The 26,134-nt window shown below is 39.7% G+C and overlaps 4 protein-coding genes across 5 annotated transcripts; 2 read left to right on the top strand and 2 right to left on the bottom strand.

The window, feature by feature from the left end:
* Window positions 1-556: 556 nt before the first annotated feature.
* Window positions 557-9,550, bottom strand: LOC5518954. 2 transcript variants are annotated; one of them, XM_032363731.2, is made up of 7 exons: window positions 9,399-9,526; window positions 5,904-6,008; window positions 4,688-4,787; window positions 4,202-4,396; window positions 3,474-3,659; window positions 2,672-2,731; window positions 557-2,293 (listed from the first exon to the last, which is right to left on the bottom strand). In XM_032363731.2, the coding sequence occupies exons 2-7, from the start codon at window positions 5,913-5,915 to the stop codon at window positions 1,722-1,724; spliced, it is 1,125 nt and encodes a 374-aa protein (XP_032219622.1). In that variant the 5' UTR covers window positions 5,916-6,008; window positions 9,399-9,526; the 3' UTR covers window positions 557-1,721. The 2 variants fall into 2 exon arrangements, with proteins under 2 accessions (XP_032219622.1, XP_032219623.1); XM_032363732.2 differs by lacking the exon at window positions 5,904-6,008 and having other exon boundaries at window positions 9,399-9,550.
* A 4,969-nt stretch (window positions 9,551-14,519) lies between these two features.
* Window positions 14,520-17,632, top strand: LOC5518900 (GTP cyclohydrolase 1). Its single transcript, XM_001638833.3, has 6 exons — window positions 14,520-14,829; window positions 15,089-15,198; window positions 16,414-16,469; window positions 16,548-16,579; window positions 16,836-16,920; window positions 17,406-17,632. The coding sequence occupies exons 1-6, from the start codon at window positions 14,550-14,552 to the stop codon at window positions 17,539-17,541; spliced, it is 699 nt and encodes a 232-aa protein (XP_001638883.2). The 5' UTR covers window positions 14,520-14,549; the 3' UTR covers window positions 17,542-17,632.
* LOC5518899 (zinc finger protein 239) lies at window positions 16,519-20,623 on the bottom strand. The gene is made up of 3 exons (XM_032363733.2): window positions 20,496-20,623; window positions 19,865-19,967; window positions 16,519-19,075 (listed from the first exon to the last, which is right to left on the bottom strand). The coding sequence occupies exons 2-3, from the start codon at window positions 19,958-19,960 to the stop codon at window positions 18,065-18,067; spliced, it is 1,107 nt and encodes a 368-aa protein (XP_032219624.1). The 5' UTR covers window positions 19,961-19,967; window positions 20,496-20,623; the 3' UTR covers window positions 16,519-18,064.
* An 892-nt stretch (window positions 20,624-21,515) lies between these two features.
* On the top strand, window positions 21,516-25,563 carry LOC5518953 (microtubule-associated protein 10). Its single transcript, XM_001638832.3, has 3 exons — window positions 21,516-23,170; window positions 23,529-23,714; window positions 24,704-25,563. Exons 1-3 carry the CDS (start codon window positions 21,646-21,648, stop codon window positions 25,282-25,284), a joined length of 2,292 nt encoding a protein of 763 aa, XP_001638882.1. The 5' UTR covers window positions 21,516-21,645; the 3' UTR covers window positions 25,285-25,563.
* Window positions 25,564-26,134: the final 571 nt, after the last annotated feature.

Raw genomic sequence — 26,134 nt, forward strand, 5'->3', positions numbered from 1 at the left:
AGATCCAGGAAAAAATTCACGAGGGGAGGGCCAGTAAACACTCTGCCCAAAGTCAGATGGTCTTTTCACCCCAAAGCCAAACAAATCAATTCCAGGTCATAAAGGCCGAGAATAGCAGAGTAAACAATTATGGACTCAATTCGGTTTCAGAAAAGACAGCATTTAGGAGAGCTGTGGTGATTCATTAGAAAATTATTTTCTCATCCAGGCAAAGCCAAACAAGAAAAAAAATCACCTTTAATCCATCTTTGCTTGAAAATATCCAAAAGCACAGCACTCAATTATGTCTCAATAGACTTCATGATGTTCTAGGACACTCTCCCAATATGCTCCTAGCCATCAACTTGTGCTGGCATCAACACAATGACGAGGGATTAAAAGTGGGGACCGCAAAGCGCTGTTGGAAAGCTATGATACCGCTGACTAGGTGCAGCGCGGTGTTTGACGGGCTGTATAAAGCTCAGAATAGGGGAGGGGGTATCTGTTTTCAGTCTGTTTTTTTGTAAATTCAGCTCAAAAATAGCCAGGATTCAATGGGTTAACAAACGGTACATCATTTCAAAGCTGAATAATTGTATTTTAAAGCATGTTATTCTTGTTCACACTTTAGCTAGGCATTATTCATTGATTCTGATAGTGTAAAATGTACAAAGCAAGCTACTAAAAATCATCTACAAGGAAGTTATGTGTACCTGTATTACCTGTAATCTAGATAACTTTTCCTCTATAATACTGTTTTATTTTGTGCAACAATTTTAAAATTAATTACTAAAAAAACGCAATCTTATCTGTAAATTACACTTAAATTTGATACAACTACGAAAATAGCATATATGACATGGCTATACTATTAAAAAAAATTAAGAAAAACTGCGCATGGTATAAGAGGCACCTGGCTCGTGGATGGCTCGTGACTAGCTCGTGGATGGCTCGTGACTAGCTCTTTAATGGCTCGTGACTAGCTCGTTGTTGCCGCGCGTTCGCGTTTGGCCCTTGAAAGGACACAACTCCCTTGTACAACGTAGATCCTTTTTCGACGAAGAACTGAAAAATGCAGACTAGATCCGGCAAGAGGCTTTGTTACGTTGGCTACGTCAAGGTTAAAAAAAATCAATGTTCATATTTCTGGGCAAGCAAGACCAAGAGTGTCTCTTGTCCTCCTAGCCGGCTCTCCTGTGCGTTTTCGTTGTTCAGGATACTCGTGGCGCAAAAAAAATAATAATAAAAAATGAAAAACGGGGGGAGGGAAAGGGAAGAGTCACAGGAATCCCGACACTGGAGAGCCCAGAACCCACTGGAGAGCCGCCTAGCAGGCTAGAGTGTCTCTTTATGCGCTGTGCATGCTAAAGGTCGGTTCACACTTGGACGTAAGCGCAAGCGGAACGCACGTAGTTTTCCGATTCTCACTAGAACATAAGCGGAAGCGCAAGAGAACGCAACTGCTTTATTTTCTTGCGCTTGTGTTTGACCGATTCTCACTTGTGTTGCGCTTGTGTTTGACCGATTCTGACTTGTGTTGCGCTTGTGTTTGACCGATTCTGACTTGTGTTGCGCTTGTGTTTGACCGATTCTGACTTGTGTTGCGCTTGTGTTTGACCGATTCTGACTTGTGTTGCGCTTGTGTTTGACCGATTCTGACTTGTGTTGCGCTTGTGTTTGACCGATTCTGACTTGTGTTGCTTCCGCTTGCGCTTGCGTCCTAGTGAGAACCAGCCTTAAGTTTAACTTTGATTATATCGAAGAAAACAGGCGACTCCAATAGCCATGACAGCACCAGCAAGCAGAAAACCAGTCGGAGCAGACGTCAGACCCCAGCGATCTGCATCCGGATCCTTCTCCCCCAGAACGTGATACTTCAGGTACTTAAGAGCGGCATCTTTCCAAAACTTCGCGCCTTTGTACTCAACAAAGTCGGGGTGGATTTTCTCAATAACCTTCACAAGCACTTCAGCATCATTTCTTGGGAACTTTTTGAAGTCTTCTAAGAAGAACTGATAAGTGCGAATGCCGAAGATGATAGCTTTGCTCTTTTCTAGTTTGCGCAGGGTCTGATACTCGCACCGGAATGTGAGAACTTTGCCTGTTTTCTCCCCCTCGTAAGGGCGCACCCCCTCCATGGCAGCATTGCGGGTTTCGTGACCCTCTGGGGTGTACAGGTCAAGGGGGCCTTCAAGGTCATTGAATACAGCCCAGTTGCCGCGGTACACGGGGGCGTCTGGGGACATGCTCTTGAATAAGTCGTACACCATGGACTTGAGGTGCTTTACGAATCCATCTACGGGCTGGTGAATGTCTGAGAAGAGAGATAACATAATTTTGTACAATGGAAAAAGGTAGGGCGGGGTCAACAAGCGTGGCCCCGCAAATGGTGAGTAGATTCAACAGGACGCCCGGGCGGGGAGAGGGACACCTATAAACAGACATGGGTGATATTCGGTAAAACCAGTAGCACTTTATGTGTGGTCAACAGCAATTCTAGGAGATAGCACGGCCTCGGGGGAGACTAGACAAAACAATGAAACTGAAAATGGAACCAAAATATCCAATCGTAGTGTAATTAGGGCTTTAGAACCGTTAAGCCTGCTTGCAAGCGACCCCATGGAAGGGTAATTCGACCTGAAGTTATCCAAGAACGCAATTAGTTGCTGCTGACCAAACATGATTATGTTACCAAGCATCGGCAGATTCCACTTTTGCTGCAACGACCATCGCATAGGAAAGTAGACGATCCCTAGAAATGAGAAATAAAATAGTAGAATAAGCTCTAAAGCTGTTAGGAAGGACAACGCCCTTTAGGGCAACTGGGAAAATGTTGCTAAAGTTGCCGCGGGCAAGGTAAACAGAAGGGGGAAAGAAGCGCCTCAACCATCCCTTGAGTTGCAGTCGATGTATGGAAGGGCCTACAAAAGTTTCCACGACTACTGGACGCGAGCAATGCCTATTAAAGAAAGCCAAGATAGTACGTTTTTGTCTAAGATATATATATTGTTTTTCGGGCTTGAAGCTTTGCTCAACGTTGTTTTTTGCAGAATTGCGCTTTGAAAGCTTTACTTTATCGTTCGGTATAAAGATAATTGTATAATAGATATAAGACAAGGTCTACGATAATTAAGTGTAATGTATCACGTATGAGGCGCCTGCTCAGGATTCGTTGAGGGGGCGGTGTGCAGTCATAGGTGATCGGGTGATCCCTCGGTATAAAATGACACACTATTAGGGTGATTTAGATCCACAACGCCGGCAAGAGGACGCCGCCTTGCGCACGTTTGATTGCGCGCGCACAGTAATTTTTGCCGGTGGTGTGAGGAAGTGAAAAAGCATGAAATGCCGTCCTGAACATACAGGACGAGACGCCGGCAAGTAAAGCGTGCGCGCGCAATCAACGTCGTGGATCTAAATCACCCTATTTAGAGCCAAGAGGGTGTGTGGTAAGAAGGGGGGATTCCCTAGGTACGCTCCTACGTGCTGCTAACCTGCAGTAAGGACGTAGGCTTGGTGTTCCTCGCTCCACTCCATCACACACCAATCCTCCTGGGTCAGCCGCCCGCATTTGAACAGCGGGTCCTCCTCGCCTGGCCCGTCTGATGTCGATATGAACTCCTTTAGCATCTTGTTGTAGATTCCGTTCTCTCTTGACTCGAACTTATCCGGAAAGCGCTCTGAGAACAACACAATATGAATGACTGCCAGCGTGGACACAAGCAACACCCTCAACCGTCAACGCAGTATTTATTTTCCATACACTCTTTTTTGATAAGAACGTCTAACTTTCAGTTGGGGCTGGTCCGTTCCTGTTTTTTTTTTTTACAAAATGTAGGAAGAAAACCACGCGCGTCGACTTTTTCTATTGTTCTTAAGGATGTTCTTAAATTTTAGTGTCTATATAAATAAAATACCCAATGCATTAGGAAAATAATTACACAAATGTTCATTAGCGTAGTATGCAGTCTGCTTCAAGTTTGTTTCGACAATGTTACTACACTATAAAGGAACTAAATTTTTGATAGAAATTCAACCTCTTGAGAAGTAGGTTAGGGAGGGGTAATGGATATAGAGGAGGGTTTAGGGCTTTAAACCCCTGTCTTGGGCCGCCAATTGAAGTGTGCTCAGAGAAAGATAACGGAACATTTTGGTTACCCCCCCACCCCTTGGCAAAAAAGCTAGATCCGCCACTGGAAGGAGGGTTGTTTAGCTTTCTTACTTGGTAAGTATTCAGCAAGCATTTCTAACAGCTCTCTCTTTGCCAGCTTCGTGCTGTCATCGTGATTGGTGACAAAAACCTTGTCTCGGTGAAGTTGCAAGAGCCTCTGTTTCTCTTTTTGTTGGGCCGCGTATGTCTTGTCGATCTTGATCCAGTCTTTGAGGTCCATCTTCATGGTCATCATTCGTACTCGCTCTGTAGGAATTTAATAGGCGGGGATATTCGCTCAATTGGTCATTTTGCACTAAAGAAATCGCTTGGGTTGGCAACTTACTCCAAAATAAACATAGAAATGGCTTCGGCCGTTACGCTAGCATGGGGGGGGGGCTAACAGAGAGCAAAACGAAATATTTCAATGAAGTATAGCGAATAACTGTTTTGGTCCTGCAGGGAGAGTTGTGTGACCTAGTCCTCACAGTTCCGAAGAAGACTAGAGGGAAGAGTGGACGGTAGAACATCCCCAGCAAAAATGTGTACTTTTCGTACTTGGTATTTCCATTTTGTATGTTCCAAGGTAAGGCTTGCCGTCCTCAAAGGTCTCCCACTCGAAGGCGTTTTCGATTTCTTCCACATCGAACACCATTCTCTGAAAACATATGAATATTGTTTCTGTTGTCTTCAACAGATGGAATACAACGAAAACCATCATCTGATGGCACGTATAATAAGAACGTCCCGTTATAAATACACGTTTTACAGTGGAACCTCGATTTTACGATGAGGTTCCTTTCTCCCGGCGGAAATATAGTGGAATGTATGAGAAATTACCTCGATCTTACGATATTGGATACAACGGTATTTTCGATTTTACGATACAAACCTGTATCGTAAAATCGATACAACGATATTACTGATTCTGTCTATCAACAAAGAGAAAAAAACTCAAGACACCACACACGTACAATACAGTTTTTGACTTGACAGATCTTACTAAATGCAGATTTATAGTCTTACAGAGAGTAACTGTACAGTCTCACACAGAGTAGAGTTACCATATTATTTTGTAAACGTTGATAATTAACCCGGCCTCGCTACAACGGTATTTTCAATGGATTTTCCTTGATATCGTAAAATGGAGGACCTCTTTGCAACGACACCTCAACTTTGCGACACATTTTCGCAAAGGCATATCGTAAAATCCAGGTTCCACTGTATATAAATTCAGGCTTCTATTTTTAACATTTTAACAGAAGGTTGAAATACCCTTAATTTTGAAATGTGCGATTCCAGAAAAATATCTGCAATAACCCCAAGTCCCCCACGGAGAGAAATTCGCGGGGGGGGGGGGGGGAGGGGGCGTCATTCAGTGCCGGGCGTGAAGGGGGGGGGGGGGGTTAAAAAACTCATTCTACCACTCTATACTAGTTTTGTTGATTTGTATTATAAGGGTTCCATTTGATATCTGACGGGAGAACTGATTGGGTAGCTCGGAAGCTCGTTTTTTTCTTCTCTCTTGGCTTTGCTTTTTAAACCTTGGTTTGAAATTATTTTAGTTTTTTTTGTTGGCAGGGATTTCAACACTAAAGACGTAGAAGGCAGGATCAATTATTGTCCCGTCGTTAACTCAGATTGGAAAACTGCCAGGGTCACTCCTATTAAGGAGGATGCTAGAACTAATCCCGACAACTATCGGCCTATATCAGTTCTACCAGCAGTCACAAAAATTATTGAAAGAATAATTTTCAATCAATTCTACAGTTACCTGACAGAGCATAAGCTACTTTCTGAAACTCAGTCGGGTTTCAGACCACAACACTGGTGTACAAACATAGATAAGGGTCTGCTGAATGGCGTTATATTTTTAGACCTGAAAAAGGCATTTGATACTATAAACCACGAGGTATTGCTAGCCACACTCAGCCATATGGTGTTGGTACAACAAGCATCAAGTGGTTCTCTTCTTATCTAACAAAGAGGAAACAGAAAACAAGCAATGACAGGGCTCTGTCATGTGACTGTGAAATCAAATGCGGAATACCAGAAGGATCCATATTAGGACCGCTTTTATTTATACCTTTATAGTTTACATCAATGACGTTCCTGCATGCTATCTAAACTCTAGCGTTCGAATGTATGCAGATGACACCAGCCTTACTGTGCCAAGTGCATACCCATGCACCTTAGGGGAAAAAATGAACGAAGACTTAGGACGAAGGCTGTACATGGCTGAAGGCAAATAAACTTAGCCTAAATGAAATCAAAACAAAATACACAATAATAGCGAATCCACATAACATAAGGAATCTAGACCACCTCTTTGAAATAATAGCAGATGGGAAACTTGTAAAACGAGAAATAAGCTATAAATACCTGGGAGTTGAGATAGATCAAACTCTCAGCTGGAAAAATCAAATTGACCAAACTGTTAAGAAAGTATCTGGAGGAACTGGGGCACTCAGAAAGGCTCGGCATTTTGCTCCCCTTGAAACTAGAATTTCAATATACAACTCCCTCATACAGCCATATTTTGATTATTGTAGTGCTGTATGTGGGACATGCGGCAAAGGGATGTCGAACACCTTCCAGATACTACAGAACAGGGCAGCCAGGGTCTTGACCTTTTCGACTCATGACACGCGGTCGAGGGATCTACTGAATGAGCTAAAATGGGATAACCTTGAGACCAGGAGGGCTAAACAGTTAGCAATGACTTTGTACAAAACCCAAAATGGAACTCCAGACTACCTCTCAAAGACATTCATAAATTCGCATCAAATTCATAAGTACAATCTTAGAAATTTGTAGGGTAGTCTGTTTGTGGTCAGACCAAATAAGGAAGCAGGAAACACTGTTTCCAATATAGAGAAGCTGTCAGTGGAATAGCTTTCCAAACAATATTAAAAATACATCTCTCCAAAATTTTAGAAAATCTCTAAATGACAATGTAAATAGGTAAGTATAGTTTTAGTAATACACAGCCCTTTGAAAGAGCAAAGTTTTTCATTGTAACTTTTATGAAAAGATTCAGTGTTTAAATAAAGATTGATTGATCGATCGATTGGTTGATTGATTGATTGATTGATTGATTGATTGATTGATTGACGCCTAAGCAGGATACTGTGCTGAAGCGTCACAAAATTTATACGACTTACGTTCTACAGCATTCGAATAGATTTGCGAGAGTAGCAAAGGATCGCTGAAATTCCATAAATCGAATGCATGTACAGTTCGTCGCATGCCTTCTCTGTTGCGCCCTCTTACTTGAACCAAGCCTTGCCTGAATTTGGTTGCATCACAACTCTCGTAGCCCAAGACTTTTCCTAGTTATGATAAATTCATTAAGCTGGCAAAATACGACATCAACCCTTACATCAAGAACTGGATAACGAGCTTCCTGTGCGATCGCCAGCAGCGAGTTGTGGTTGATGGGATGGCTACCAGTTTCCTTGGAATCAGCAGAGGAGTCCCCCAAGGGACCGTGCTAGGACAGTTGCTATTCTCTATCGTGGTAAATAACATTCAGCCCGCTAGCGCCAACTCTTTATTAATCAAATATGCGGATGACATCACAATAAGTACGCCTGTGATATCTGGCTCAGACACGATTGATTCATCACTGGAGGAAGTTACCAACATCAAGCGCTGGGCGCTGGAGAACCGATCGGAGTTGAACATGAAAAAGACCTTCGAGATGGTAGCCTATTCCAGAGTCCATTGAGGGTATAGTTAGAAAGAATGAACTGAAACTGTTAGGGATCACGATCGCTGAGGATCCATGTAATTGGGACACTCAATTTGAAAACATGTTGTCGAAAGCTATTTCCAGATTGTATATTCTTAGGGTCTGTAAGTACTATGGATACTCTTCACATGACCTCACGGTGCTTTTTAATAGTATTATGTCAGTTTTTACCTACGCAATGGAGGTCTGGGCCTCTGCCCACCATATTAAGTATCTCTCACGTATAGATAAGTTTTGCAAAAGAGCTTTTCGTTATGGTTACACTAGCGAGTACTTTTCCATTGCTTTTCTCATCTCTAAGAAAGACAGAAGTCTCTGGGTCAAGATTACTGGGAACAGCAACCACCCACTCCACGATTTACTGCCCCCTCAAAGGAATAGGTGTCTGAGAGCTACAGGCCATAACTACATTCTGCCTCGTGTACATACTGAGCGCTTTAAGCGTTGTTTTATAAACAGATGCCTTTTCAATTTTGTAGACTTAATCCGGTACATAGATCTCTAATGTAGTATCCAGTAACGTTTATGAATTTACAAATAATAGTTTTGTTTGTTTTTTTTACTAGAATTGTAAAGTTACACGTTTGCATGTAACTATTGTTTTTAATAAAGATCTTACCTACCTACCTACAAACGTCCCGTGGCGTTGCCCCATTGTTGTACTCTCCTTGAATCTCAGTGTGGTTCTTTTATTATTTCCACGTTATTGCATAAAGCGTGAAGTCCCTGATCATTTTGAGCGTTAAGCGCTCTGATTTTATGTTTAGATTAGACTGTTTAATTACATTTTACATACAACACTCCCGCTCAATTCCGAGTCACACAAAGCATATATTTCCATCGGCTAATTCAAGCGAGTAACCAAGATATTTTCATTTAAATATTGTCAATAACTTATCGGACTTTATTCGTAGATAGATATTTCGTAGTATTCTTGCATATAAACCGCTGATATGATAAAGAATAATAAAGGAGTAGTTGATTTGGGAGATCCAAAAATTTGTACCATCAGATCAACTTACATAAACCCATTTGTATCAAGGAAAACAATAGATATCATGCTAAGATTTTCAAAAACCCTTTCTTGAATACACGTTAGCGTTTTAAGCACGAAGACTCTAGATTGTCTTTGCTCTCTTTTGTACTGAGTTTCTACACTTATATTACACTATTACCAGATTACACTTTTATTCGTGTACGGGTTTATAAAGGCTACTTTATAATTGCAGGGTAAAGGTGAACCCGGGCCATTACGAAAGGAATCAAAGGTATTTGCATCAATAGTTCAATAGTCATAGCTGAGGTTAAAAAAACATTGATTTAACTCGCAAGTTTCGACAAGTTGTATAAACTTTTATGTAATTGTATGAACCGAACCCTAAATCATAGCAGTTGCATATGTGCACGATAGAGCCTTCAACTCGAACTTCACAGTTGAAGACCTCAATCCAGACAAGGGCATAGCCGCAAGAGGCTAGTTTCGACAAGGTGATACTGAGAAATAAATGCACTCACCAATAACTCTTAGACAAAATCCACTGCTTCAATAGGGCGAGAATCTTGAAGATGCCCTCTCAAGTCAAGAGACAGCACCGTCCTCAATAGTCCTTAGCAGGCGCTTTAATGAAGTCACGCACGCCACTCACGCCTCGTCACCAGGTCATAGGGCAGCCCTTAACAAGATAAGACCCCGGATGTAAGACAGTACGAGAAACGTATAGCTTACTCTACGAGAAACGAACTCCGATTTTCAAGATCGTTTCGCCGAAGGCAAAATCGTTCTTCCGAAGACAAGATCGTTCTTACTGTTTTAAAAATATTTCATCACCAAAATTAACACTCGAAGGCAAAAACGTTTTTCCGATTTTCAGGATCGTTCTTCCGGAAAGATCTGCTTCACGGAGACAAAAACTTCTGTACAGGAATTGAAAACGTTTATCAGTGCGAGAAAACCCCAAAAGAAAAAACGTTCTTCCGATTTTGATAATCGTTACAAAAAAACAACATCTCTCTCTCGAGAAATGCTTCGTTTGTTAATTTTAATTTTGAGCTATATTTTAGCTTAGTCTGTGTGACATTAAATCTGCGGTTTAACAAGTTATTTGCAAAGACAAGTTAAGTTTAAAAGCTAACTCAATTCCTTAGTTTGCATGCGGTTCATAATCAATTTGAAAACCTTACCTATCGCGATGATCGTAATGGTAAATTAAAGCTAAGATATTGATGCGCGAATTCAATAGCAAGCGCAAAGCCGTCATAGTAAAGTTGTGGTCGCCAATAACATTTCGTTGTTTTGAAAAGACAAGAAAATATCAACAGCCGACTCGCTTTCTTAATTTGCATACGGTATACGACGAACTGTACGGATCGCGACTATCCTAATGGCAAAAGAAAGCTGAGATATACAAATATAAGAGGGCTATTTCAGCGGCGTAGCCAGGATTTTCAACAGGAGGCGGCCCAACAGGAACTTTCAAGGCATTTTCTCCTGTATTTCAGATAATGTCTCAAACATTTACTGTATTTTTGGCAAAAGAGGGGAGGCGGGCCCCCTACGCCACCCCACCTAGCTACGCCCCTGTAATTTAAGATAGGTCTGTTTGGTGCGCGAGTTGAGTGACAAGCCGGAGAATCGTCATATTGTTGTCGTCACACAGTTAACAAGTCGTTTTATTGCAAAGACAAATAGAGTCTACTCGCTTTCTTAGTTTGCATACTTTTCACTTTTCTATAAATTAGGAATGCTTTGAACTTACTGGGTGGACAATTTTTAATAATTGGTTATTATCGCATTGAAAACTGTCGGCATTAGTTTATTGGAATCATTACCTTTCCCAACAGTCGAGCATTTAGCCATTGCGTTATAAAAAAGGCATTTTTACTGGGATACCTTTGGAAGCCCAGTCATAAAATTCAAATTACAGGATTGCTATAATTAACATAATAAATAAATGAACAATAAAAAGCTCCCCTTCAAACATTATCTGTAAATGCTGTCGTTCTTTAGTTCCATTTAGTTCCACTTTGATTTAGGCTTGATATTGCTGAAAAACAGATAACTAAATTGTTTATTTTTTTTTATGTACTGACAAGTTCGTCAGGTTTATGTACCCCCCAAGTTTAGTCCATTTTTCAGAGCTTTTCATATTCATTCTTTCCAAAAATGTTCAGATTATGGAACTCTATGTCAAATACTGGTCCCCCTACACACACACACACTTCCTACTCCCCCCCCCCCCAAACACACACACACTTTTGGGACCAATGGGTGAAGTATTTTGAAGTTTATTGATGAAAATCGTCTCCTAACAAATCGCTATGAATGAATCCCAAAGAACGTGACTACCTTACATCTCGACACCTGTCCGGCTACCCATAAGACAAATTTAGTTTTATTACTACAAAATATATTGATCTCTCTCATTGAAAGTAGAGCATATGTGTAAATTAAGACAAGTTCCAACAGAATATCGGTAGCAGTTTTAATCAATGTTCGTAAAAAGATATTGTAACTTTCTTAGAGGTAAACATGTCAGTAGCCATGTGTAGGGTAAGATATGTAAAACTATGAAAATATTTTGGTCTTTTAGTGCTTACTTATTTTTTTTTTGGTATTTTGGTCCTTCCTTTTTTGTTTTCTTCCTAAAATAGCTTTATCCCTCATTGAATGTCATTTTAATTTTATGGAACATTTTCAATGAAATCTAGAGCATTGTGTTGTATTTTTGGGCTGTTGGTTATATATGTATATGCTATAATTTCAACACATTCTCATTTTTCCTGAATTTTATCTCGGTGCTATCTCTTCTGCGGGGAAAGTCTTTGTAAGATTTTTACAATCAGCCCCATCTACTTATATGGAGCACACTCCCACCACCCCCACCTCAATAGATGATGCTTCGTACCTTTCTTACCCCAATCAGTGTTGTGATATGGCATTTACAATAAAAAACAGGACTATACTTGTATTTTTATTATATCCAAAGGAAGTGTGCAGTAGCATCTTTGTCATACATTTCACAACACAGGGCCCAAACAAATAGCAGATCCTTAAAATGGCTTTATGTTCTGGCGGGGTGCCGGGCCGGAGTTAGGCCGGTGTGCAAACTGTCCAAACACATCGCCAGCATATTCACGCGTGACTCATGCATGACGGGACCAAAGGAAACCCAAAACCACCTTTTTACTTGTCTTTGCCAAAGGCTACCCATGATTCCGCGGGATTCCGGTTGAATTCGGGTCTATTTTGTCACCTGGTGTTGTAACGTCATGCATGACGGGACCAAAGGCAACCCAAGACCACCATTTTACTTGTCTTTTTTAAAGGCAACCCATGATTCCGCAGGATTCCGGTTAAATTCGGGTCTATTTCGTCACCTGGTGCTGTAGCGGTTGCCATTTTCACGACTACGAGTTACAAGAGAACGATGAAAATTGATTAATTTAATTGGATGACAAGATAGTAGCACGTGGGATTGTATTCTGTGTGATTTATTTCAGTCATATATCGGTTTCAAGACCAAAAATTTGCGATGTTCTCTTTATTTATAGATGCGGACGTTGCAAGCTCAGCATGTGGGTTCGTGTACAAACTGCGCCAGAAAATCTGTGATATGCCAAGTGCTGGCCAAAAGTTTGAACTCAATCAAAATTTCGCCAGCACTCGGCCAGGACCAGCCAGCACTTTCCCAACACAGTGTTCAAACTGCGCCAACATTGCTGGGCCAACGTCTCGTCAGTAATGCTGGCGCAGTTTGCACGGGGCTATAGGGCTATCAAATATCAAGCATACTCCCTAAATATAAGCGAATACAGTTTCCTTTGTTCATATTGCCTTTTATGGCCTTGGATGACCTTTGTAAAGCGGTATTTTTCTGTATTTTTCAATTGCGCGAGTTAACCTTGATTAACTCGGTATTTTTCAATTGCGCGAGTTAACCTCGATTAACTCGGTATTTTTCAATTGCGCGAGTTAATCTCGATTAATTCTCAGTTTCTGTGTCGCCGATAGAAAAACAGCATTCCTGGTGCAACCGCTAGGCACAGACCATAACCTGAGTATCAGGCCCTCCTATGTTTCTATCGCGCCGGCGAGGAACAAGACAAATTTTATTTTTCCTTTCCTCATTTTCTTCGGAAAAATTAAGATTCCGCCTGATACTCAGGTTACACAGCATAGTTAAGAGAAGCGCTGGCTTTTGCAATGCTCGAAGACCCGCGAAATAATCACATAGGGAGATTATATACTGTGATAATAGGGAGATTATATACTGTGAGATCTTTCGAGCCGTGTGAGTATGACTTCTTGCACGCGTGAGATCTTTCGAGCCGTGTGAGTATGACTTCTTGCACTCGCACATGACTTCTTGCACGTCTTAAGCCATATGGTCTGCAAGGTTGGTCTGTAAGGTAGCCTGCAATGCAGGCGTTAACCATATGTTTTTAGCGAAAAAAAAAACCGACCTCGAGCGATTCGTAGCCGCCATCTTTGATTTTGAGCAAAAATGAAGAAGATGGGAAGGGGCGGGGAAGGATAGAGTTTTCCATTCGCTTAAAATCCAAGATTGCGGCTATAAAATCACCGGGTGCGCCTGTATTTACGCAGGCTAGTCTGTAAGGTTGGTTTGCGCGGGAGTTATTTGACCCTTTCACGCCACAGGGACCAGCTTTTTATTCCCCGCCAAGGCAAGGATTTAAAATGGTACTAACAAAAAATTATTGACGTTATAATAGCATGACAGCACAAGAACATCGCGACATTACATTACGAGTAGTTATTACTTTTGAGTTATTAAGTAATTCTCGTCGTGCAAAAAGTCACGGTAGACAATTAGTAGCCCGGGCGGGTTTATAGCGGGCGGTCAGGCATGCAGATGTGCTTTTTTATTTGATACCTAAATGGATTGGAATCTCATATTTTAAATTGATTGCCAAATTGATTTGATTGAAACCGTGCGTTAAATGTTAAAATCAAACTATTTAAAGTTCTAGAACTGTTAAAAAAGGTTCTGGAGGGCTATAAACGGAAACTGGAATTCTCCGTACGATTTCAGTCACCGGACAAGAGGTTTTAGCTACCATGAATGACAAGACATCTCCCGGAACGGAATTAGAGTAAAATGTGCAGACGAGAGACAGGACTAAACAAGAAAGACAGCTGTGAAACGGAATTTTGACCCTTTATCACTAATTATAGAGTATACGAGTCATAGAACGTCTTGTTTACCGTTTAGAATGAACAAATGAATCGTGTTTCGATGATATGATGATGTCTTTCGATAGTGGCAGGGATCAGGGCTTTGAAAACAGCCTTTTATATTGCTGTGATACACCGACGGAGGTTAATAATAGGGTAACATAGTCAATTGATTGAGGTCAAGGAATCATCATAATATGAAAGCCCGGGAAATTAACATTCTGTTTTGCAAACATCTAATAAAATCATCCAGTTTTGTTATCAAAAGCAAAGAGAATAAATAGTTTTTAGATAATAAAGTGTAAAGTAGATGAATGTGATAAAAGTTATTTGATTATTGGGGAATCCTCTCTTTTAGAGCACTCGAAATCGAATAATCATGCGCAACCAATTTGCATTGGTTACCCTGTGGTAGATCTAGGAAAGCCTGTCCAGAACTCTAGTTACGCGAGTCTATGTTTATGTAAACCATGAGCTCTATCGACATAAATGAGCAAGCACTTGAGAGGTACACGCAAGCTGTCGACACAAGAGTTCTAGGCATGAATGTCTCAGACGTACCCCAACTTGAAAAGCGTGCAACCGATGAAGCCACTGTGGGCAAAGAAGTGGCCGCAATTTCTAAAGCATATGAAACTATTTTGAGTAATATCGGAGAAGATAAAGACCGCCAAGGGCTACTTAAGACCCCAGAAAGAGCGGCAAAGGCAATGCTGTATTTCACGAAAGGTTACGAAGAGAAAGTTCAAGGTAATTGAATCTGTAAAGTTGTGTTATCCTATCGGCTCATACATGATTGCATCATTTGGAATAAAAATAGTTGATTAGCCAATCAAAATAGTCGCCACCCTTTACTCTGTATCTACTTGTATATGTTTCCGGCTCAAATGGCTATAAGAGGCCTCTATCTCTGCATGTCCGGATATAAAACTGTTATCATCGCAATGGGTTCCCGGCAGAAGAGGGGATTATTTACTAAAGCATCACCGTTGATTATTTGCCTTTTTAGAGATTCTTAATGATGCAGTGTTTGATGAAGATCATGATGAGCTAGTCATTGTCAAAGACATTGAGATGTTTTCTTTGTGCGAGCACCATCTAGTTCCGTTTATGGGGAAGGTTTGTGATCGTGCTGTGCATAATATTTGTGAAGAATAACACTCTGATTCACAGCAGACACCCCTGACTTCAACTGATAAATAAGTTATAATGTTCTCACTACAGGGGTCATGAAGACGGGTGTACACATTTATGCGAATTTTGCAGTTAACTTCTTCTATGAATGGTAACTTCTTGCAATTATGTTTCTTTGAATAAGAAAAATTATGGCAAAATATAGAATCGTCCTATATACCAGGGTTTATTTTTCAATTATGTTTATGACTCAACAGCGAAATTTTCTATATTTTGCAATTGTTAATTATTGTTTATTATTTTATAGTGGCAAAATGCTATGATCCTCTATAGAAGGAGTTAACTGCGAAATTGCAAATGTGTTTTATCCACATGAAGACATAAAATTTCAAATTCTGGCTGTGATTCCCTTTTATTTTACAATTTATGGAGTAAATTAGGTCTAATTATGGATCAAAGAAACCACATCACCAGTAGCAGATTTAGGGGGAGAAAGCCATATGTAAAAAATAAATTAACCCCTCCCCCCTTTGTCACTGAACCAAAACCCCCCTTTAGCAAAAAGCTAGAACCACCCCTTATCGCCCATTGTCATTGACATGTTTTATTTTATCTTTTTACATGTTTTAAGGGGGGGGGGGGGTGAATAGGTTTGCAGATCGGCGGATTCGGCCCCAAAATGCTCACAGATTACGGATTCTGATGATTATTTCAGCAGATTGGCGGATTTTGAAAATTCAGTGGATCACGGATCTGTTAACAACTTGGGTGCGGATTTCGGATATTAACTGCAGCTTTGACGGTCGAATTTTGAATTTTAATGAATTTCAATTGATGCTATTATTTATGTATCTGTCAAACCATGCGGGTTTAAAAATATCTGGATCCACAGATTTGCCCTGAAAATGTAGCAGATCGGCGATTTACATACCCTTATTCACACACCCCTTTAAGGTTTTGGAATCTAAGCCCATCTACCATCATTTGCTCAATCTGTGGGGAAGGGGGGTCAAATGAGCTTTTTAATAATACATAAAAATAATACATAAAATCCAGGGATTTGTGCTCTAATCACAGGTGCCTTCTCAATTTGACATATAGGCTTCACCCCAATAATTCTCAGTAAAAGGAATATTTGTGATAGTACCAAATGCATAGCTAAACTAATAATTGTTTAATACTCGGTATTGTTCTCCAAAGGTGCATATTGGATATTTGCCAAACAAGAAAATTGTTGGATTGAGTAAGCTAGCAAGGTGAGTATTTTGAGACATGTTTAGATATGAAAGGTTCCAGTCTACAATACTAATCTAGAATTGCTTTATTTTTTACAGGCTTGTTGAAATGTTTAGCAGGAGATTACAAGGTGAATATTGCAAAATACCACTTAATGAGTCCTAATGTTGGTCTTAATTCTGTTCTTTTAAATCCCATTGTCTGAGCTGTATATTGTCACCTAAATCTTACTCCTATCCACATTCTGGTGAACCAAATCCCAATTTCATCGACATTATATGTAGAATCCCACTTTCTGTTTTAATATTACAGGAACCAGAAAAAGAGGAATTTTATTAATATTTCTACAATAGCCCAGGTTTTAGTTTTGTTTCTTCTTTTTTTAGTCCAAGAAAGGCTCACCAAACAGATTGCCATGGCGATTGTCGAGGCTGTCAATCCAGCAGGAGTGGGTGTTGTCATAGAGGCAAAGTAAGTACAAACAGTCAATAGATATGGTTAGCGTACATATCAAGCTTGCAAAGATGTGAACAAAAATGTGAGCAGCTTTCTTTTATTGAAAATTCTCTGCTCAATCATGTCCAAAAATATCCTTCCTTTCTCCCTAATTCCAAACAGCTGCAAGGTTTCTGACTGCAGATCTTGTTGTAGACTTTATGAGTGCTGTAAGTGCTGGCCAGTGTAAAATTAGTATGTTGTCATTTTTTAGGCTTATTATAACAGGCACCCTTGAGATGAAAGAACATGTCTTGTTATTTATATGGAGCTGTCAACTTATTGGAGGTTACACGTTATAGAGTTTGACAAATAAAGATTTACAAATCAGGATTTTATGGAATTATATTGAGCTGTCAGCTTATTGAAGGTTATGTTCACAGTAAGAGTTTGACAAAAGATTTACAAATCAAGATATTATGGAATTCTATGATTATATATTATTTTTTGTTTCATTTTAGACACATGTGTATGGTGATGAGGGGCGTGCAGAAACCAAGTAGTGAAACAGTCACTAGTTGTATGTTAGGAGTTCTAAGAGAAGACCCTAGATCAAGGGACGAATTCCTGACTCTCATTCATAAAAGAAAATTATAATGAAATGTAACATTCTAAATCAATTTACAATCAATGCATAATGTTCATTTAAAGTTTTTTCATGAGTGGGAATAAAAATCATCTTTTATAATCTTGACTTATTTTTGTTTACAGTGTTAGAAGTAATGTTTTTTTGTCATTTTCTAAATTTCATTTTAATTTAAATAACCTATATTTTCCTATACAAGATTTGAACCTTTTAATTATATATATAATTATTTTTATGCGTGTCATGATTTTTTTGGGAAAAGTCCATGCAGGTCTAATCTTGAAAACCTGAAAATTGGAATAGAATATGCATAATTTTGCTATTACATTTTGTTGCCCCGACATTAGGAAAACATTTTGAACCCAGGGTTAGCTTTGATGATGCTATTACAGTTAATTATTTTTTGATCTCTTAGCATTGCTTCAGCAAATGGAAACTTAAGATTACACCCATTTGTGAGATAATCCATTGTGAATCCGTCTATGATTGACTAACATTTTCTTTGAAGTACACACTTCAGGACAGTCCAAGCATCTAGGGTTTTTCCAGCTTATGGACCCTCATATGAGCAGACAAACTTCCACGAATAGAGTAAGCTTTCCCACAGATCTCACACTCATATGGTTTCTCACCAACATGACTTCGCAAATGATCCTCTAAATTTTTCAAGTCAGCATATGATTTTTTACAAACATTGCACTGATGCTTCCCTGCATTGTGTCTTGAAATATGCTGTTTCAAATCACATTTAGTCTTAAATGTTTTCTGGCAATTGTTACATGTATATGGTCTTATGTTAGAGTGTACTGTTCGCAAGTGGCGATTCCTATTTGCATGGCAGTTGAAACCCTGACCACAAACCTCACAGAGAAATGGTTTACACCCAGTGTGTATTCTCTTATGCCGGATAAGATCACTGGTTCCTCTAAATTGTTTGCCACAGGTTTCACACTCATATGGTTTCTCTTGTGTGTGCTTGCGCATATGTACTTTCAACTTTGATGGGGTATCAAATTCCTTTTCACAGAGGTGGCAGCGGTTGGGGTTTCTCTCCTGGTGGACTTTCCTGTGTTTTTCTAGACTAGAATAAAACACAAACTCTTTCTCACAAATGTCACACCCAAACTTTTTTTTATGGGTCTCCATGTGTTTAGCAAGTCGTTCTGGAGTAGCCATGTCTTTGCCGCAATTTCCACACATGCATTGACTATTGCTTGTCACCTGGGCATGAGCAAGGGTTTTCAAATGTCGAGTAAGACCCCATTTCTTTCCAAATGTTGTCTTACAAACATCACAGTAATACCTCTTTCTTCTCTTGATTTTCTTATTGCCATTTGGAATTAAATATTCTTGTAAATAATCATTTATATAATACTCCTGGTCTTCAATTTCTGCAGTTTCCTGATTTGGATTGGTATTTTTTCTATCCTCAGAGTGTGATTTCAGTATTTGTGCTGTCTTCTCTTGAGTATTGTCATCTGAGTTTGCCTTTTCGATTTTGATCTGAGACATATTTTCATTACACTTGCCATTCTTGCTCAAATTCTGAAATGTTTTCCAACAAAAAAATTCATGTCAACCAAATCCTAACAAAAAATGCTGTTTTTTGGAAGTTTTATTTTGCCCCCCCCCCCCCACACACACACACATACATACCCCCTATATATATGAATGAATATAGGAATGACCAAACATAAAGGCTCTTAGCGCTTTACTCCTGATTTTGCTGATTCCATTTTCAAGCATTGAATTTTTGGCTGCAATGCTGTACTGTTTTCAAGCTTTCTTCTGTGGCCGACTCTGATTTGATTTATACTTGAAATTAGGACGTGACAGTCATTCATACAGGGCTGAAGTCAAAAGTTTTCAGCACTCCTCCTACCCTCCCCCCAAAAATAAAAATAAATAGTGAGATAGAGAGGCCCAGGGGGGTTCTTCCCATGTCGACCTGATAGGGATGCTCGTCGTATTTGTTAGGGGTCAAAATCGGACCTCAGGTATTTTTGAGGGGGTATTTGAGAGAAAATAGGCTTTTCTACTAGAAATGGTTATTTTCAGGGGTTCGCAGAAAGAGGCGCTATGAGCCAACGTTTTCTAAAATGTATTATACTTCCAACTTCTAAACAAAGCACTTAAAAAATTGTCATTTGCCATTCTGTTATACAATAGAATACTTAAACCTGCATTTTGGTATTTTTAGGGGTATTTTTTTCACTTCCTGACGAGCATCCAGTTAAGTTACCCTCCCATTGAATTCCCAATACCTCCCTCCACACTCTTACTTAGATCAGATGGAGACCGGTCTTCATCATTCTCAGCATTATTGTGTCTTACCGTGTTATTTGACAGCCGATACTCATTTGTTATCGAATTATGGTAAAACAGGATTATTCCCGAATCATCTTTGTAAGCATTCCATTTGAAGTCCATAAAAAAGCTTGAAGAAAGAAAAATGTAAGAATTAGATTAAAATTCAGCCATCTATTGGACATGCAAGAAAGGAGCGGCAAATGCGAATGCAAATAACCAATCAAACAAAACTAGAATCCAATACGATTGACGATTACATAGTAACTATATGATTGATGTGGTGCTTCGGTATAACAATTTATGAAAAGTATAAACTATTAAATGAAATACACAGGAGAGACGTGGCATCTCTTTCAAGGTAAGAATCGATTTAACAAAGCTCATTGTTCAATTTTTTTTTTATAACACAGTGATCCTTAACACAATTAGCTGATTTTTTCCATTGTAACATGCCGTTTACAGTTATATCACTATTATCTATGTGTACTGATAATTATGAGAAACGCAAAGCTTTTTTTACGCAAACAGCATGGCCATCCATGGAGAACACGATGCCTTCAAAAGAAGATATTCTAATTCTGGCATAATAAGGTCCATGAATTATTCAACGTTTTGAATCTAAATACAGTTGTAAATGGAAGTTCTCCTTTCTTACCTCTTCCTGGATAGTTCTTGCTAACCAACAAGCGAAAGGTACAGCAAACAAATAAACACACGACACGACACGACACCAAACAAATAAAATGTTCACAGACGCCGGATATTCAACAGTGGGTGGTGAGGGTGGTGGGAACTCTGACGGGAAGGACCACAGGAAGCCCAGGCTCTGTCAATGACTCCCACTCTCCCACTATAGAAAGAAGGAGTAGATAGAGGGAATTCTAAATTTCACCGAACAGCGCAAAAGCGGCCTCAAATGCGCTCTAAATTGCTTAAACTACAACTACTACATCAAATTGGATTGAATTTATTACATTTTTATGGAAGAATACTAGCACAAAGTAACAACTCCTTATGTTCTCTTTTAACGGTCAATGGAGCCGGTCGGTTCAAATTACTCATTGACAGAGCCTGGGCTACCTGTGGAAGGACTTGACCGATGCTGTCTTTTTTTCGCGATAGGGGAGGGGAGGGGGGAAGGTCACGCACGAAAAACGCCCCTTCTGGTCATTTCCTCGATGTCCTTGGGGAGAAGGGGGGGGGGGGGGGGTACATGCCCCCAGTAGTTTTAGGTGGACCTATTTTTTGAAATTTTATCCTGCCCCTCTACACAATAAATACTTTTCTGTAAAGGAAAATTGAATTTGTATTAGGCACTGTGGAGACCAGCGGACTGGCGGATCTAGTGTTTGCTTGACCCTTTGGGGTTTACTTTATATCAACAGGGGCTCATAAGTACTTATGAGCCCCTGATATCAACGATAGTCGTGCACACCAACTAGAGAGGATTGAATTATTCATCTCCAAGAAGGCATACTGTATCATCCTGTGCCCTTCAAAAAACTACAAGTCTCGAATTTTCTGGCCACTAACTAGGCACGTCGGAGGGGAAAATTCTTTGTATGGTATTTTTCTCACAACATGACAAATTGAACAGCATCACACAGCTCGGTATATCGGCGCGCGGTATTCCTGTGGGTCTGCTCCTTTCTGCCGCTGGACAAACTTGCAGACTCGTAATTCCTTTATCTGTTATGATTGCTTGATAAAAAAAATTCCCGCCACAGTTTTGAATTTCCTACAACCCTTTGCAAGGCATTCTTGTCCTGTTTTGATATATTTGGCACGTCAGTAGCATTCAAGAAATGTCAGAGAGTTTATTCTCCCTCGAAGTTCACGTAGAAAGCGTACAGAACTTGAAAGTTTCTTGCTCGATTCCTGCAATCACTTACAGACTTCTCGACTTCCCAACTTTGATCATTCATCATGTCTCTCCTCTTACAGTTGACAAACTCCGGGAAAAAGCAAAGCTAGCCAACCTAGGAAAGAACACTGCTTTCCCAGAGCTAAGGGATCGCTTCGGAAATGTGCCATTTAACAAGGGGAAATCATGCTTGTTCAGAATGAACGTAGAAGATTTGCACCAGAAACTTCAGGTGACTCCGATCTATGTGATGCTAGTCGACGTTTGGCCGAAAAAGCCTAAACTAATAGGAAGTACAACGATCCCACTAAAGAGATCCATTGACAGGATTATAGATGACGTTAAGAAAAATGGAGTATCTGTACCTTCCTTCTCAAAAGAGGAAAATAAATTTGATATCTTTAATTTGATGGGGAGTAAAGTTGGGAAAGCTGTTCTGGGAGTTAGACTGTTGAGTCTTGGAGGATCTCTTATCCCACATATCCCTACTGGTGCAATAGTTAGGAGAGAAGATAATAAGGATTATACTTCTGTGCCAGAGCCGCCAGATGAGGAGCCAATAAAGAGTGATGAGGAAGAGAATAGTGTTGCTAGCAATTTTTTACTGAAACCGTCAGAGGTTGAGAAGCAGAATTCTGAGACTCAAACGGAAAGAAAGCCAGCAAAATATCCAAAGCCAGTTAAAAGGGAAACCTTGATTAGTGAAGATGTACTTATAACTAACACAGTTTGCCCACCTCCCTTGTTTTACAACATAAAATCTCACACAGAAAATAATGCTTCAAGAGAGAGGATAGCAAAGCGAAGAGAATATAGGGATCATGATGAAGAATGTGGTGATGATGACGATGATGATGATGACAGAGATAGCAAAATGTGTAGATCTGTCATGATACAAACTGAACCTACCACTGATGATCATGAGAAACCAGAGCTTGCTCATACAAATGTCAAACTCAATAATTTTCCATTGCTGAATGCCCTTGTAAAGGAGTTGTCACAATTACACACTGAAACACCTACTGCACACAAAGAACCTAATTTACCAGCCATGGAACTGAATAAAAAAATTCTAGCAACACCAAGAGCATGTACAGCATGTATTGCTTCACAGGCATCTGATAAAAAGAAGAAACCAAAAAGGCCTCATTCTGTGCCATCTTCTCAATCAAAACCAAAAAGTGTTGTAGGGTTACAGAAAAAGGTGAAGTTTAAAAAGACCAATTTGACATATGGTATGACAAGAACTCAGCTTATGAGGCTAGAGAGAAACAAGAACAGTAGGTTACCTGAGAATGCCAGCATTCCTGCAACTAGAGTGAACATGAACAGTAAGTTACCTGAGAATGCAGGCATGCATACAGGAAGAGGGATAAAGAAAATGGTAACAGAGGGAAGGAATGATCTTCATGGTGGGAGAAACATGGACTTTGGTGCTACTCATGGTGTCTTTCCCAGAATGGAAGGTGAAAAACAAAGGCTTCAAAGAGATATCTTATTGTTGGTCACACAAAAATATCTTATTGTTGGTCACACACAAAAAAAGATTTGACATAATACTTGCCCTGGGGGCTCATGCAATTATGATACTTTTTGAAAAACTCACTTGTGCAAATTTATCTCGAATGAACTCGAAACTGTATGATTACTGTACCTGTACTAGATATAGAGCCTATTCATTGAACAAAATGGTTATCAGCCAGAATTCAGCTGGCTAATACAATTCATAAAATACAAATCATGAAATTTTGCCTCTGTAAAAATCTGATGGAGTACAGTATTGTTCACAGGTAAAGAATAATGCAAAGTACTTTTTTTTTGCAGATGGCGGTGCCAAACTTCAAACAACAAAACAAAACACCTTTCAAATCAGCGATATCCCCACAGGAACAGTGGTCTTAGGACAGGGAAGGGAGCAACTTGTGTCTCCTGGTGTGGAGTACAGTTGTGCTGATAGTGGAGTGAAAAGAAACAGTCTGGAGATTAGCCTTCCTCAAGTAGAAAACCAAGGTACAGTATGTGACAGACAGACAGTTTGTGGACAGGTAGACGCTTGGGCAGACAGCTAGAAAGAGGGGCTTTCTAGCCACCTCAATATAAACCCTTTCGGGTAAGGTTGCACTTCAGAATCCATGCATCATAACAAGTATTGCTTCACTTGAATGACTGTATCCTGGTCTCTGGAAGCCATGTGATTGTTTAAAAGGGACAAAAACAAGAATTCTACAACTCTCCAAAAGTTTTTATTTATGCTTATTTGCTCATTTATTTGATAACCAGGAAACCCTGAGGGTTACCAAACATACAGTAGATTCTCACTTCTCAGAGTGCAAACCTATTTGAAATAGGTGTATAAATAGGGGAAGATAATAGTAAATTGCTGATCCCCATGTGACAAATAATGGTGGACCATTTTGCAAACGGCAGTAACATAGACTCATCTTTCAAGGACTGTCCTCATGCTACAGCGCAGCTATAATAATAAACACAATTTAATTTCCTGGATTAATCGCCACATGAACTCTGTGGTTCTAAGCTCTCCCAAGTTACCACTACGTCAATGAGAATTTACAACCAGTTCCCATGCTCACCACATTTGGAGCTCACCAACATATTATTTTCCATTGCTCATGAGCTGTCGTAAGTGACAACCAAAAATTTCATCGTCAACTTATCACTGAACACCACTAATTATTATATTTCATGAAATTTTTATAACATACTTAAGAAATGCAATTATGTTGGGAAAAATGCTTTTTTACAGTTTATAGTTCAACATTAAAATAGATTAAAATTAACGAAGCAGACACTAGTAGTAGACCCAGGATTCCAGTGATAGAAGTGTCTTTTAAGTTAGGGGTTTTTGTGGTATTACAAACATGCTTAGCGTCATGTCTTCACCCTAGAATACAGCATTGCATGCTCAACATAAAAAAGTTACTTATAAGTACTAAATCAAATCATGTTTGCTAATTTAATTATTTTTCTTGTCCTTTCAGACTCAGATGACAGCATTGATGACATCAACAAAAGCTCTGGAAGTGAGACAAAGCAATCCCAGCCCCACCCCTTACAGGATCCTGATTATTCCCACACAGGTATCCCAAGAGAACCAAGCCAGGAGTCTGACTTCCTACCAGCAGTTGACCGATCCAGGACATCTACTGCACTCTCAATGTACTCTGATGACTTTGAGGCAGTGCAAGGCTCTGATTCTAGGTCTAATAGTGTCTCGTCCAGATCTTCCTATCATTCTGTCATATCACAAGCCTCAAAGACCAGGATTGAGCCTGTGAGATCTACTCAAAGCCCTCTGAAAGTCCAACAACAGAGAAAACATTTGACGATGGGTCAGGGGTTTGCAGCTAGTGGCTCTTCTATTCAAGACAGCTCCTCTAATGAGAGGGAAGTATTTGTGGATTCCTTAGAGGTGAATCCGGGAGTGACCTTACAGGACGAAGATTCCAGGAACTCTCCTGGCTTAGACAATGAAATGATGTCTAGGGAATCGGCTTGTTTGGACGATGCAATGTTTTCTGACGAATTTCACTCTGTTGGTAGTAGTGGGAACGAACTTTAAGTTGAATAGTATCTGTCGTCTTAGACATTGAAACTCCACCCAACATTAATGATGAGGTGAGGTCTAAGGCACAGCTGGCTTTGATGATGCAGCTTGTAGAATACCCCAAAATCCAGAACCTTGAATATGCCTTGTTTATCACAAACCCTAGCCTAGCGTGTTTTTACTGCAGAACATGGTAGAGTATGTATATAATCCAAGATTTTGAAAAGTTTAGAATTAGATGCTATGCATGTGAATTCATCTGCAGCATAATCTTGCCAGTTGGCCACAATAAAACTGAAAATACACTTTGTCGACATGACGGAAAAACCTGGAGAGCGAACAATTCCAGATAGAGAGAGAAGACACAATTTCTTCAGGCTATAGGCTCCTCATATTACGGACTGATTTTTAAAACACAAATAATATGACGCTGAAGTGCACATAACCAGATTTTGGCTTTTTAAGATATTTTTTCCTTAATCATCATTGCCCTGTGTATCAGCTCAGGGACGAAAAGCTCAAATTTTAATGACACTTTAGGAAAAGTCGCATCAATTTAAAAAAAGTCACACTTGATATTTTGTTTGCTATAAGTTTCTAAGAAATCAGGGAAATTCTCCGCCTTATTCGATGTGAAATGGGCTTATTTGAAGCGTCACGTCATGTTTTTCCGCATGTCCACATTGTCACATTGGTCACTTGTATTCTAATTTGACGTCAAATTTCTGTTGCCCTCAACAGTATACTACACAATCTTATTATTTTTGTCACCAGAGAGTTCTTAGATTCAATAATGCGATTTTGTGGCCACTCAAAGAGGGGTAATAATAAATACAAAAAATGCATTTGGGATTGAAAATGCTTT

This window comes from Nematostella vectensis, chromosome 7 (genome assembly GCF_932526225.1).
Source record: "Nematostella vectensis chromosome 7, jaNemVect1.1, whole genome shotgun sequence".
Lineage (NCBI taxonomy): Eukaryota > Metazoa > Cnidaria > Anthozoa > Actiniaria > Edwardsiidae > Nematostella > Nematostella vectensis.

Bases quoted from the DNA above. Each gene is read 5' to 3' on its own strand.
- LOC5518899 (XM_032363733.2), bottom strand. From the start codon at position 19,960: ATGGACTTCAAATGGAATGCTTACAAAGATGATTCGGGAATAATCCTG. The intron at 19,076-19,864 runs GTAAGACACAAT...AAAACATTTCAG, and splicing joins ATCGGCTGTCAAATAACACG to AATTTGAGCAAGAATGGCAA.
- LOC5518953 (XM_001638832.3), top strand. From the start codon at position 21,646: ATGTCAGAGAGTTTATTCTCCCTCGAAGTTCACGTAGAAAGCGTACAG. The intron at 23,171-23,528 runs GTGAAAAACAAA...TTTTTTTTGCAG, and splicing joins TGTCTTTCCCAGAATGGAAG to ATGGCGGTGCCAAACTTCAA. The intron at 23,715-24,703 runs GTACAGTATGTG...TTGTCCTTTCAG, and splicing joins TCCTCAAGTAGAAAACCAAG to ACTCAGATGACAGCATTGAT.
- LOC5518900 (XM_001638833.3), top strand. From the start codon at position 14,550: ATGAGCTCTATCGACATAAATGAGCAAGCACTTGAGAGGTACACGCAA. The intron at 15,199-16,413 runs GTTTGTGATCGT...TGTTCTCCAAAG, and splicing joins TAGTTCCGTTTATGGGGAAG to GTGCATATTGGATATTTGCC. The intron at 16,470-16,547 runs GTGAGTATTTTG...TATTTTTTACAG, and splicing joins GGATTGAGTAAGCTAGCAAG to GCTTGTTGAAATGTTTAGCA.
- LOC5518954 (XM_032363731.2), bottom strand. The intron at 3,660-4,201 runs GTAAGAAAGCTA...TGTTGTTCTCAG, and splicing joins GCTTGCTGAATACTTACCAA to AGCGCTTTCCGGATAAGTTC. The intron at 2,294-2,671 runs GTAACATAATCA...CTCTCTTCTCAG, and splicing joins GTGGAATCTGCCGATGCTTG to ACATTCACCAGCCCGTAGAT.